The following is a 12,583-nucleotide window of genomic DNA, read 5'->3' as shown; positions in this document are numbered from 1 at the left end:
CCCCACAGTTGACCTAATGTTCTCCGTGTTAGTTCCTGCTCCAAAACACTTAACCCTGGAACGACAATTGAATAAAAGCGTACTGATCGGCTGGACGCCGGCGGAACCACCCGGTTTCAACAATATTGAGAGCTATCACGTATACGTGGACGGTGTTCTCAAGGTGACTGTGAAAGCTAACGAAAGGACGAGAGCATTAGTAGAAGGAGTTGATTCAAATCGAGTAAGTATTTACTTATAATAATATTCTAGTAAAATTTCATTTACAGTTTATTGCTCAAATAAATATTACACCCAAAAATAATTTAAATCTCGCCTCACCAATGATCCCAGATTCGATGAATCATAACAGCAACTACGTTCTACTTCTTCTTTAGCCTTTGTCCCGTTCAGCAAAGAAGTCGGCTTGTCTAGATGTCGGTTATGGGCTTTTTCCGGATAGATTTCAAAGGCTCTCAAATCTCCACTTAGCGAATCCAACCAGCTTTGTTTCGATCGGTCATTTGTTCATTTCCCATCGACTTCACAGTTCGTCCCAATCTTAGCTTGTGAGTTCTCATCGACACGAATTACGTGACCACACCATCAAATCCCCTCTCGCAATTTCTCCACGATGAGTGTGACCTCATATCGATCACCGATGTCCCTGTTTCGTAAGTAATCACAGCATATTACGCCACTAGTCCAATGCAAATTCTTTGTATCAATTACCGCGAGGCGCCGTTTATTGTCTATTATGGTGAGCAAGCACACAGAGCCACAGAGTGCGACAGGGCGGAATAATATGTGGAGCGATTTAATAGCGAAGTTTCTCAGCAGATTGTTACCATTGGATATGATACTCTTTCAATCTGTCCATAATTTCGCGCTTCTACTACAGAAAACATTATCAGATGATTACATTCCCGATCCATTCCCTGCCAATTGAGATTTTTCGTTTCGAATTAAAGCACCTAGACAATTGGCAAGACAAATAAAATTATCAAATGGGCAACTCAGCATCATAGTACCTTTTCTGAAGGCGGCAATCACGTTGGACGCATTCTAAGAACCTACTAAGATAATTTCCACGAGAATGCGGACTATTCCGCCGTCTGTACTGATTGCCTGGCTCAGCATTCATAGTTCAAGACCTACCTATAAAAACGCAAGTCAACGCTTTAGGCGGAGAGGTTTCTGTCAGCGATATGGACGTAAACACAACATTGACGAAACCCCCCACTAGGAGGCCAAACGCAAATTACCGGCCTTAGAACGCATGCCTCAGGAATTTTCCTAAGAGATACAAACGAAGAGGGCTGCCTCGGGCCCCATGGTACCAGATAACTTATAGTGAGACTTCATGACCAAAACTACTTGATATGAGTCCCCGGTTTCCATGGTGCCAGATAACCTCTGGTGAGGTTTCGTGATCAAAACCAATTGATATGAGTTCCCGTACAGGCTTGGATCTGATCGTTCAATGCCTTGAAGCATTCGCCTACTGCATCATGATCAGCAAGTCAAAGTGAATACAGCGCTAGCACATGAAAGTTCTCCTCGACAATTTGTCTGCCTCCTCGCTACCTCAGAGCAGTGAATTATTAGTTACATAGTTCTGAACTGCCATACGAAGGGATCCGGGATTTACACCTCACCCTCCCTTCGAAATCTCCTGCGACACCTGGCCGAGAAGGCCCACCGCGCTTAAGTCATGTAGCAAAGCGCATCGTGCTCGAGTAATTACCGAATCCGACTCGGGAACGCAACTTATAACTAAATTTCAAATCACTTGAAAATCGCTCCTTGTAATACCACTTTAACCCCAAATCGGTTTATCCATGACTATTAAATCAGATTGTCACAAACGAGCAATCGCGCAACGATGGGTAGCAAAAGAGTCGAGTTCGAGACGCCGACCGATATAGACCACAATATGTTCCGTGTTTAAAAACGTGAAATAAACAATTCTTGTAAATCAGTTAAAGACTTTGCTTTCTGTCTCGGCCCCTGTGACATATCAGAAGTGGGATCTTCCTTTTCGGTTTCGGTGAATGCAAAATGCCGCGACAAAAATTCCCAATCGCAGATTTAACGTGCCCGGTATTACGGAAGTTGCTGCGCGACCGGGAGTTGATATCGGCCGGGCGAAAACCGGATTTAGTGAAGCGGTTGATCGACAGTGAAGGTAGCGATGAAATCGAATTGTCCGACAACGAAATCGAGGACAATGATGACGACCTTCGACAGACGCTTTGGTGGAAAATGTGGCGTCAATAATGGCGGCCATTAAAAATGGCCAAGTCGGTGTACCACCCGTACCACCTGTTCCACCCGTTCCATCAGCTGTCCTAACCCAGGACGACGATGCTATTGCCGAAGCCCATCATCAACGCACACCATTCAATATTACCGCACCGACTCATTCAACGGCTTTCAGCGATATCGAGCCGACACTACGACGGCGCAACGAGACGATGACGTCAACTCGTCAACCGACGGCGGAATACGTATTTCAACCACGAGATGTTATCGGGATTCTACCAACATTTGACCCGCTCGACGATGTGTCCCCATCAGACGAACAATTCATCGACCGAATTGAAAAATTGGCTCAGGTATATCACTGGGAGGAATACCTCGTTCTGTTTGCCGCTCAGGCTAAGTTGAAAGGCCCGGCGAAACGATGGATTGACGGATTGCAAACGACGTTTGCAACGTGGGAAGAATTCTCCAAAGCGCTAATTGCAGATTTCCCCAGTCGATTTACGACAGAAGATATGCGACAGCGGCTCGATAGCAGCCGTGGCGCACACAACGAAACAACCGAAGAATATTTTTTCCGCGTCTGCGCAATGGGACGACGGGCGAAGCTTGACGACGAAACGATCGTATATTACATACGACGAGGGCTTTGTATGAAACCATTACAAACTGCCATAGCCACGATGCATTTCAACACGCCGAGCGAAATGCTAGTGGCCATACGACGATTTGTAGCGAACGATCCGGGAACGAACGATAGTTCCAATAGCGTTCGGGGTGAACGAACGAATATACTCCGTTCGCCGCCGCTGCTGAATGCTGCAAATCAAAACTCAAGGCTATGTTTCAATTGTTTCGAAAGAGGGCATTTGTCGTTGAACTGTCCGAAGCCGCAACGAAGACCACGATGCGTGAAATGCAATAGAACTGGCCATGCGCAGAATGACTGCCCGACAGCCGCGCGAACAGAAGCCAACCGCCGAGAGACAATAAATCGTATAGCACAACACACAGACAACAAATTGCTAACGAAGACAGTGGAAATAGGCGACGATGAATTTGAGTGTATTGTGGACTCAGCAAGTAGCTGTTCTTTGATCAGACAGCCTGAGGCTCAACGAATTGGACAGATTAAACAATTCGAGCCAGCACAACAACTTAAAGGGTTCGGTGGAGCTGTATACCTTTGCAATAAGAAAATAATTGCAACAATCAGAATTGACGACGTGATACTGGAGGGAGTTTTGTATATCGTGGACGACGAGCAGATGGATAAGCCGATACTCATTGGAACCGATATTCTACTGCAAGAAGGTAGGTGCTGCACAATTCGTGGTCGTGAATTTAAAATGAAATCGGAATTCGAGAACATACGAACCGGACCAATATCATCAATCGATAAAGAACAACTGTCTGGAAAAGTATTGGAAAAATGGCATAAGTGTTTTTCTACTAATTTATCAACGATCGGTCGTTCAAATTCCACCGAAATGGAAATCCGTGTTACAACCAGCAAACCAGTCAGTCGACAGCCTTACAAGGCTCCGTTCCCGAGGCGATTGAAAGTGGAAGAAATGATCGACGAGCTACTGAAAGCTGGAATAATTCGACCGAGCGAGTCGGAATATTCATCTCCAGTCATACTGGTCGCGAAATCAGATGGTACAGACCGGCTTTGTATCGATTATCGAGCATTAAACGCGATTACAGTGAAGGAACCATTCCCAGTTCCCAGTGTGGAAGAGCAAGTGGCACAATTGGCCGGAAATTCCTTCTTTACTACGCTGGATTTCATTTCAGGATATTACCAAATCCCGATTGCCGAATCATCAAAAAAGTATACGGCTTTCGCCACTCATATAGGCCAATATGAATTCAACGTAGCTCCATTTGGATTGACCAACGCTCCATTCAAATTCCAAAGAGAAATCCGAAAAATCACATCGAGAATGGAACGACGAGTAGTATCTTATGTTGACGAAATCATCATACCGAGCAAAAATATCAAAGAAGGCTTGGAAGCGTTGGATGAGTTCTTAGGAATATTAGCGCAAATCGGTATGACATTAAATATAAAGAAATGTACATTTTTAGCGACCGAAGTATCCTTTTTGGGACATCGAATCACTAAGGAAGGTCTTCTACCCGGTGAAGTGAAAACCGATGCAATCCAGAAATTCCCAACACCTAGTAATCGAACCGAGGTTCGACGGTTTCTTGGACTAACTAGTTTCTTTCGACGATTCGTTCAAGGATATGCTCAGATAGCTTTACCGTTAACTCGATTGCTGAAAACGAAGGATGCGGAACCATTTACATGGACATTTCTTGAACAGGAAGCATTCGATACCTTACGAAGAGCTCTTTATCATCCACCGATTTTAGAGATCTACGACGTCAAGCGACAGTACGAAGTCCACACGGACGCGAGTTCGAATGGAATTGCTGGAGTGTTACTTCAAGAGAGCGACAACGGGTTAAAACCTGTCATGTACTTCAATCGGAAGTGCTCGGAGACCGAAGCGAAATATCACAGTCATGAGCTAGAGGTTCTAGCCATAGTCGACAGCCTGGAACGGTTCAGAATGTTTTTGATCGGAAAGAGGTTTCGTGTCATTACTGATTGTGCTGCAATAACATCTACGAAAACTGAAACGCCGTTACATCCTCACATTGCTAGATGGTGGCTACGTCTTCAGGAATTCGATTGTGAATACATCCATCGAAGTGCTGACCGCATGCGACATGTAGACGCTCTGAGCAGAGCACCCGTAGAGCCTCCAAACCCAACCAAGACAGTCGCCGACCTCGTCCTTAAGGTGGAACTCGATGAACACGATTTCTTGACGACCATCCAGCTGCAGGATATGAAGTTAGCAAATATTGTCAATGTTCTTCAAGGAATGAGCTCTGAACAAGCGACACAGATTCGACGCGAATACGTTTACAAAAATAACCGTTTGTACCGCAAAGTTGACGATCAATTGAGATTCGTTGTACCGACGGCAATGCAATGGAGAGTAGTGCGTACGTACCACGATGACATGGGACACTTTGCTGCGGAGAAAACTTTAAATCGATTGAGGAAAGATTTTTGGTTCCCGAAAATGAGAAAATATGTCAAATCATATATATCAGCATGCATGGAATGCGTGTACAATAAGACGGTGACAGGGAAGGCCGAAGGGCAGCTATACATCGACACTGTGAAACCTATTCCCTTCATGCGATTGCACCTGGATCATGTAGGACCACTGCCGAAGACGTCACGAGGAAATCAATATATCCTGGGAATCACCGATCCTTTTACTAAATTTACGGTCTTAAAAGCCGTCCGTAGCGTAAACACCCAGCCAGTAATACGAGCGTTGAATGAATTGACTTCGTATTTTGGGCTACCAGCTATTGTCATCACCGATCGAGGCACGGCTTTCACTTCTCACAACTTTGCCGAATACTCTAAATTAAACGGCATCCAACACATTCAAACAGCTGTTCGAACACCTCGTGCCAACGGCTCAATTGAAAGAATTAATCAAACGGTTTGCAAATGTCTTCGAGCCAGCTGTGCAAGCGATTCAGATTGGGACACAGCTATCCGCGACATCCAGTGGACTTTGAACAGCAATACAAATGCAACGACCAAATATAGTCCGAATGATCTCATATTCGATTTTCGATTGCGGGACGTTGTTCATAACCGTCTCGTACAAGCCATCCACGATGAAGCGAACGATTCACAAGAAAGTATCGATATCCGACGGGAAAGGGCAACTAAAGCGATTGAAGCCGAGCAGGCAAAATGGAAGCAGCGATTCGATAGGCAGCGCAAGAAGCCTTCTCAATATCAGTAGGGTGATCTGGTCGTGATTACCAACGTTGTTCCTTCGACGGGGTTTTCTCGAAAGCTGAAGCCGCGATATCGAGGGCCCTATGTAATTTCGAAAGTCTTAAGGTTCGACCGATACGTCGTTGAAGATATCGAAGGTCTCCAACGTCGACAAAGGCGCTTTAATTCGGTGTTCCACGCCGAACATCTTAAACCGTGGTGCACAGCTGCACCTTCCCTCGACAACGATACCGATGGGAGCGACAACGAAGAAGACCCGGGGAACGTGCCCGGCCAGGAGTCCGATTTGTCAGGAGTGGCCGAACTGTCACAAACGAGCAATCGCGACAACGATGGGTAGCAAAAGAGTCGAGTTCGAGACGCCGACCGATATGGACCACAATATGTTCCGTGTTTAAAAACGTGAAATAAACAATTCTTGTAAATCAGTTAAAGACTTTGCTTTCTGTCTCGGCCTCTGTGACAAGATGAAACCGCCTTATATGGCAATAGGGTGCACTACATCAAGGCAGCGACGAGAACTCCGCAACAATAGTTTCGATGTTAGGGTTCATTCTACGCTGAACACTGAATTCCGCACGTAGTGTATTGAAGCTGGGTTTAACATCGGTCACAACCCCTATGAAAGTACCAATGTTCTAGCGTTCTTGGTAAAATGAGGGGGGAAGGTTTGGAAAAGACTTTTGGGTACTTCTAATGCTAAAGCAAACTCTTCTTGAGTTTGACATGGATTCTCATTCAACAATACTTCCAATTCAGCGTCTTCGAAGGGTGTTGGCTTTCCGTCATGTAGATATATCGAAACGACCGTTTCTGAGAGGACGGAGCCAACCACGACAGGTTTTTCGCCTAGTCAAGCTTTCGGAGTTCTTGAAGCACTCTTGCTGGAGCCATCTACTGATAATCAGCGGTAACGCACCTACCCTAGGAGTTTGTTGAAAATATAAATTGAAACCTTGGTGTACAAAAACACATAAATCACGCCAGTGTGTGGGGTTTCTTGCATCGAGTAAACTTACCCCCACTCTCCTTCGATTTCCCGTGAAATAACGATAAGATATCGCATCAAGGAGTGAATTTAGTTCACCCTTTTCAGGTCTCCTTTCTTCCACTGCACTGGCAGTACTCGTAATCGTACATTGGATAGACCTGATCATTCATTTACTCATATCCCAATTCTCCTGGCATGCGAGCCTTATCCCCACCTAATGTTCTCATATCAAGAAGAATTTTAGGACTGTAGGCCAAACGACCCTGTTTCAGCGTTTCCGTTACTGTTGCCATATATTTATGGACCTCTCCTTCGACGACTACTTCATCTGTATTATTGACAAGTTTTGACTTTCTGTCATACAAACATATTCGCATTATTTCGTCTCCCGATAGGCATCATTTCCCTTGTGATGACTGTTGCATCTTTCAAGATGGTCTTAAATCATCTGAGATGGTCTTAAAGGCAAAGCTGATCCTTCCAGCCAATGCACTTCCTCAAACTGGCGATTCATTTAGCGAGAAGAAGCTAACAATTCAACAACCAACAAGTATACCACGAACTTTCTATTATATATTCGGCACTAACCTGAGAACTTCAGTCAGGTTTGTCCTTTACACACACTTCATTCGGAAACGTTTGTACAAATTGACAAAGCAATTTGTGGCGATAAATCAGTTGCAACGTTATTTGAGTAAGGTTAGGTTGAGGAAATGCAAGAACCATAGTTACAAGCACAATGCACAGTAAGTCTATTCAGACAGGTTCTACCTGCCGCGCTCGGTTATTTTTGGGTACCTATGCAACAACTATCATCACATTTAACGCTATGTAAGTGATAAGCTCACAGCAGCAAGATAAACACAAGGCGAACAGAAAAACCCATGAAAACTGGTTTTCGAACCCAGAGCAGCGAGATTGGGAGACTAACACTCTACCCCCTCAACCATAGCGCGGTCAGTTTCACTGTGTGGATGCCTTATACTCCACCAAGGAGTGAACAGGAAACACTAATGCAAGAACCATTCCATGGAGACTATATACAGGAGGAGGGCAAATCTGGCGGCAAAGGGGCACGAAATCTCATTGTGCACCATTCGGGTAGGGACGAGGTGGTTAAGTGGCTCGTGACATATGTGGTTGATTTCGCCTAGATGGTTTCCTTATGTATGTTTCCCCATTCTATTCCAACAAAAAGCGGATGCATCCAAAAAAATGATCTTGGATGGATCTACTTATTTGCTCCTTACTTCTCAGAGAGCAAACATGGATCAATTTCCGAGAATGTTGTGATGGCTTGCTTCTACCAAGCTTTCTACAGAGGAATTTTGAAGCATCATTCACTCAGTGATTCCATTAAGATCTAACTCACAGCAGCTCGCACACCAATGCGCTGCATCCGTGTATGTCACTAACACCAGTCTTTATGCGCGGAATTTTTTGCCGCGCAATTTCCCTCGCGGTCGATGATGTGCAACGCTTTTCCCTCACCATAAAATTTCAATCAGCACTTCTCGTTTTGTTCCCTTTTCGTCCCTTTCGGAGGATGTAAAGTTTTAAAACTTTCAAACAAAAAGCTATTAATTTCAACGGAAAAAACTTCAAATATATTACGTTATGATATACAAAATCCACTCCTTCATTAATTATTTGATTTTTACAGCCACATAGGATAAGTGTTAGAAGTGTAACTCAAAATCGTAGGACTTCCCGCGACGCGGCATGCACAATGATAATTGGACGTGACACGGCACATCTAGGACCATCCGCTGTTAGGGCGACAAATATAACGTGTTCATCTGCTGTAATATCATGGCTTCCAGCCAATTCCAATCATCAGCACGTAGTTTGTGTAAATAATGTAGAAGTTCGTACTGTTAAGCCGGGCGTATATCGTCATACAATCACCGGATTAGCACCTAGCACACAATATCGGGTAACAGTCAGAGCGAAACATCTGCGTGCACCCGGCCAAGCACCACCACCCGGGCCACCACCTGAAGAAGCGCCTGGAGCATACACCGATTTCCGTACATTAGCTAAAGGACTGCCAGATCCACCGCAAGTAAGATATGCTAAAATACTATTTTTCACATATTTAAAAAGATATTACTCTTGTCATCCCCACAGGACATCCAAGTTGAGGCTGGACCTCAAGATGGCACGCTACTTGTAACGTGGCAACCTGTAAATAGACCTCCGTCATCTGGGCCCGTTACTGGCTACGCTGTTTACGCTGACGGTAAAAAAGTAACAGACGTGGATTCACCGACTGGCGATCATGCCCTCATAGATATAGGTAAATTAGTTGGGCTCAATCCAAGAGCTGTGACTGTTAGGACGAAATCTCGTGATTCGCAATCAAGTGATAGTGCGCCAACACCTATACCAAGTAATTATCAAATCCATCTAGATATTTACCTGTCTATTTCTATTACCTACTTTCATTAACGTGGTGAGAGCACTAGATATCAAATAGAGTCCTAAAAACATCAAAGAATTTCTAAGGGTTTGGCAATCTCCTGAAACAGTGCCCACCAGGTTGATGAATTTAAATGTCCTGCTTGTTCTGATATTTACAGATCAAATTCCTCCATTCAGAATGTACGGATGTCGAATTTTGTACTATATCAAGCAAATTTTTATTTAAACCCGTTCATTCTTTATGCAGGAATTTGATCCCCATTCTGTATTAAATTTCATTGAACGTATTTTAATTTTATTCATTGATGTCATTTTAACTTTCTTAAAACTATCAGTTATGAATGCAGCTTCTTCTGACTCTTTCCAAACTTTCCTGCATCATGTGAAGGCTATTTTTCTACCTTCATTCTGTACAGAAGACTGATGTGAGCAAAGTTCTTTTATTCTAAGGTTTAAATGAGTTGTAGCTCTCCCCAAATTCAGCAAAATCCATGCTCAGATACTCGTATCTATTACCCCTACTTCAGGACTAAGATACGATGGCTAAGTCACAACCAGTAAAATTTTACAGGTACAAAAAGGAATGTAACACACAGATTTCGACCACTTTTAAAGGACCCCCATCTCCAAAATTGTTCTCAAACTAAATCCTTTATCCTTTATCTTTATGTTATCCTCTAAAAAACTGGAGCATGCCGTCATAGGCTTTAATTGCTACTCACTCACTCAACAATTAAGTAACGATTTGCTGTCTGCATGGCTAATATCGTAATAAGGCTCTTGTTACTTGCCAGTGGACGATTGTCATGGATGTCCTCGAAGCGCTCATTTGAATATCCTCGTGTCCGGTATTCATTTGACATTGACAGCCCATAGTAGGTTCTATGATTCAATTTCACCAGCTCGTCTTTGTATTGAATTTACTTCTTGCATCTATCCATCCATCCATTAATCCATCCTTCCATCATCTTTTTTTATGCGTGCAAATATTTTCCATAATATATGCATCCACGCCTGGTGACAATAGGAGGGAGGAGGGCGATTTCCCTTGGACATGAAGTTTTCACGGAGGCTCGCAATGAAGATTTTAACAAAGTTAGACAGATATTTTGTTGATATAGATTGACTCCCTATCCATCCTGGGTCCGGATTCTCTCTCTAAAATCCCACTCGTGTATGATTACTACGAGAAGGGATGATGAAGAAGTTGTGAGAATTAAGAGCATATTAGTACTGAGTGTCACCAGCCTCAAATCCATGTTGTGCGGAGGAAAGATAACTCTTAGTAATTGCTTCTAACGCCAAATGCCCAGAACTGCAATAGATGTTAACTGGGACGATAAACTAAAATTAATGTTACCTCATCCTTTAAAGGGTCGCTGAGGATTTTCATTTGCAGACCATTTTGCAAGTGAACCCTACAAGAATCTTTGGAATGATATATGGATCACGAATTAGACTAGCTAACCTGGAACCATTTATCACATTACTTCGGGCTAGTCCCCAAACTCTCCCGCCTTGCGGAGCCTTCAAATCAGGGAATTCCTTTCACCAACATGAGGCGAGAGGAGCAAGGGAACTATCAGTTCAAGGAACCCCCTGCCATCCGGCTCCTTCACCGATCGAGTTCTATCTTCTTAGCAACGAGAAGGGCCCGAACGTAATGGACAACACGGCTCCACCTGTCAGCAGTCCTCAGCATCTCTTCGACAATGTTGTCTGGGGAGAGATCCCCTGTGTTTAAATAGACGACGTACTGACGAACCCCATCCCACCTTCCATAAGAAAAAAAAGTGTGGTGGGCGTCGTCCAGAACTCCATTGCTAAACACACAATCCGGAGATCGCGCCTTTCCAATCTTGTGCAGGTAAGATTGAAAACTTCCATGCCCACTTAAAAATTGGGTTAGGAAATAGTCAGTCTCACCATGCTTCCGATTCAGCCACGCACCTAAGTTGCCGATGAGCCGCGCAGTCCATCTGCCTCTAGTTTCATTTCGCCACGAGAGCTGCCACTTGTCTAGAGTGCGTTGCCGTTCTTCGCGAGCAACCACCTCCCTTGGCTCATCTCCGTTGCGCTTGTATATGGCTTGACGTTCCTTAGCGAGAAGGGCGACGCAAAGCTCCCCGTCTTTGTAGTTGCGCGAGGCATTTACGATATACCTCCTTGTTAAGAGCACCAGCCCATACCTCTGTGCCGTAGAGCAGGACAAACTGCGTTGAACTCATCAGGAGATGTCGCCTGCTAGACGTAGGACCCCCAATGTTTTCCATTAGCCTACTTAACACCGAAACTCCAGCTGAAGCCTTGTTTGCTGCTGCTTTGACTTGCTCGAAAAAGCTCATCTTTGAGTCGATATTCAACCCGAGGCACTTCATCGCTGATTTTGACTCGATTATCGACTCGCCGAACGATATGAGATGCAGGGTCGGAATTCTCTTTTTAGTCAGGATGACTACTTTGGTTTTTTCCAGTGCAAGGTTGAAACTATGAGTAGTCATCCATCCGCTTACCCGTCGTATCAATATGCCGAATCTGCTTTACGCCTGTTCGACATTGCGTCCAGCAACAAGCGCTGCGACATCATCTCCATAGCCGAACAGGCGCGACTCTTCTGGCATGTCGAATTTAAGTAGACTGTCATAGGTAGTGTTCTAAAGGTCCGGCCCTAGGATGGATCCCTGTGCTACCCCCGACGTGACATCCATCCTTTGACCCTCTAGTGTTTCATAGAGCAGGGAGTGGTTCATCAGATAGTCCCTCGTAAGAGATTGTTCGGCACGTTCGACCGCTATGTGCCTCTGCTCGTCGAACGGCGTACACGACTTGCCTGACAGCGTCAATTGTGGATCTCCCTGCTCTAAAACCAAACTGCCGGGGAGATAAATCTCCGGCAGCGCGTATCGCTTCAGCGAGTCTACTTCTGATGAGCTTTTCGAGCATTTTCCCAGCGGTATCAAGCATACATAGTAAGCGGTATGAAGACGGCAATTCGGGGTCGCCTTTCCCTTTATGGATCAGCGCAAGCCTCGAAACCTTCCAACGACCAGGGAAAATGCCCTCTTTCAAGCAAG

General features: G+C 44.6%; 1 protein-coding gene across 10 annotated transcripts in view; it reads left to right on the top strand.

Moving 5' to 3' along the window:
• Positions 1 to 12,583, top strand: part of LOC119658882 (RIMS-binding protein 2) — a 307,235-nt gene that overhangs the window by 199,232 nt on the left and 95,420 nt on the right. For all 10 annotated transcript variants that reach the window (XM_038066659.1, XM_038066667.1, XM_038066666.1 and 7 more), the window contains 3 exons: positions 33 to 223; positions 8,749 to 9,150; positions 9,216 to 9,477. In XM_038066659.1, coding sequence (XP_037922587.1) covers positions 33 to 223; positions 8,749 to 9,150; positions 9,216 to 9,477 — 855 coding nt within the window. The remainder of the gene's footprint in view (positions 1 to 32; positions 224 to 8,748; positions 9,151 to 9,215; positions 9,478 to 12,583) is intronic.

Source organism: Hermetia illucens, chromosome 6 (genome assembly GCF_905115235.1).
Source record: "Hermetia illucens chromosome 6, iHerIll2.2.curated.20191125, whole genome shotgun sequence".
NCBI classification, from domain to species: Eukaryota; Metazoa; Arthropoda; class Insecta; order Diptera; family Stratiomyidae; genus Hermetia; species Hermetia illucens.
Note: the sequence above shows the minus strand (reverse complement) of the source record. Positions and strands in the feature narration are given on the sequence as shown.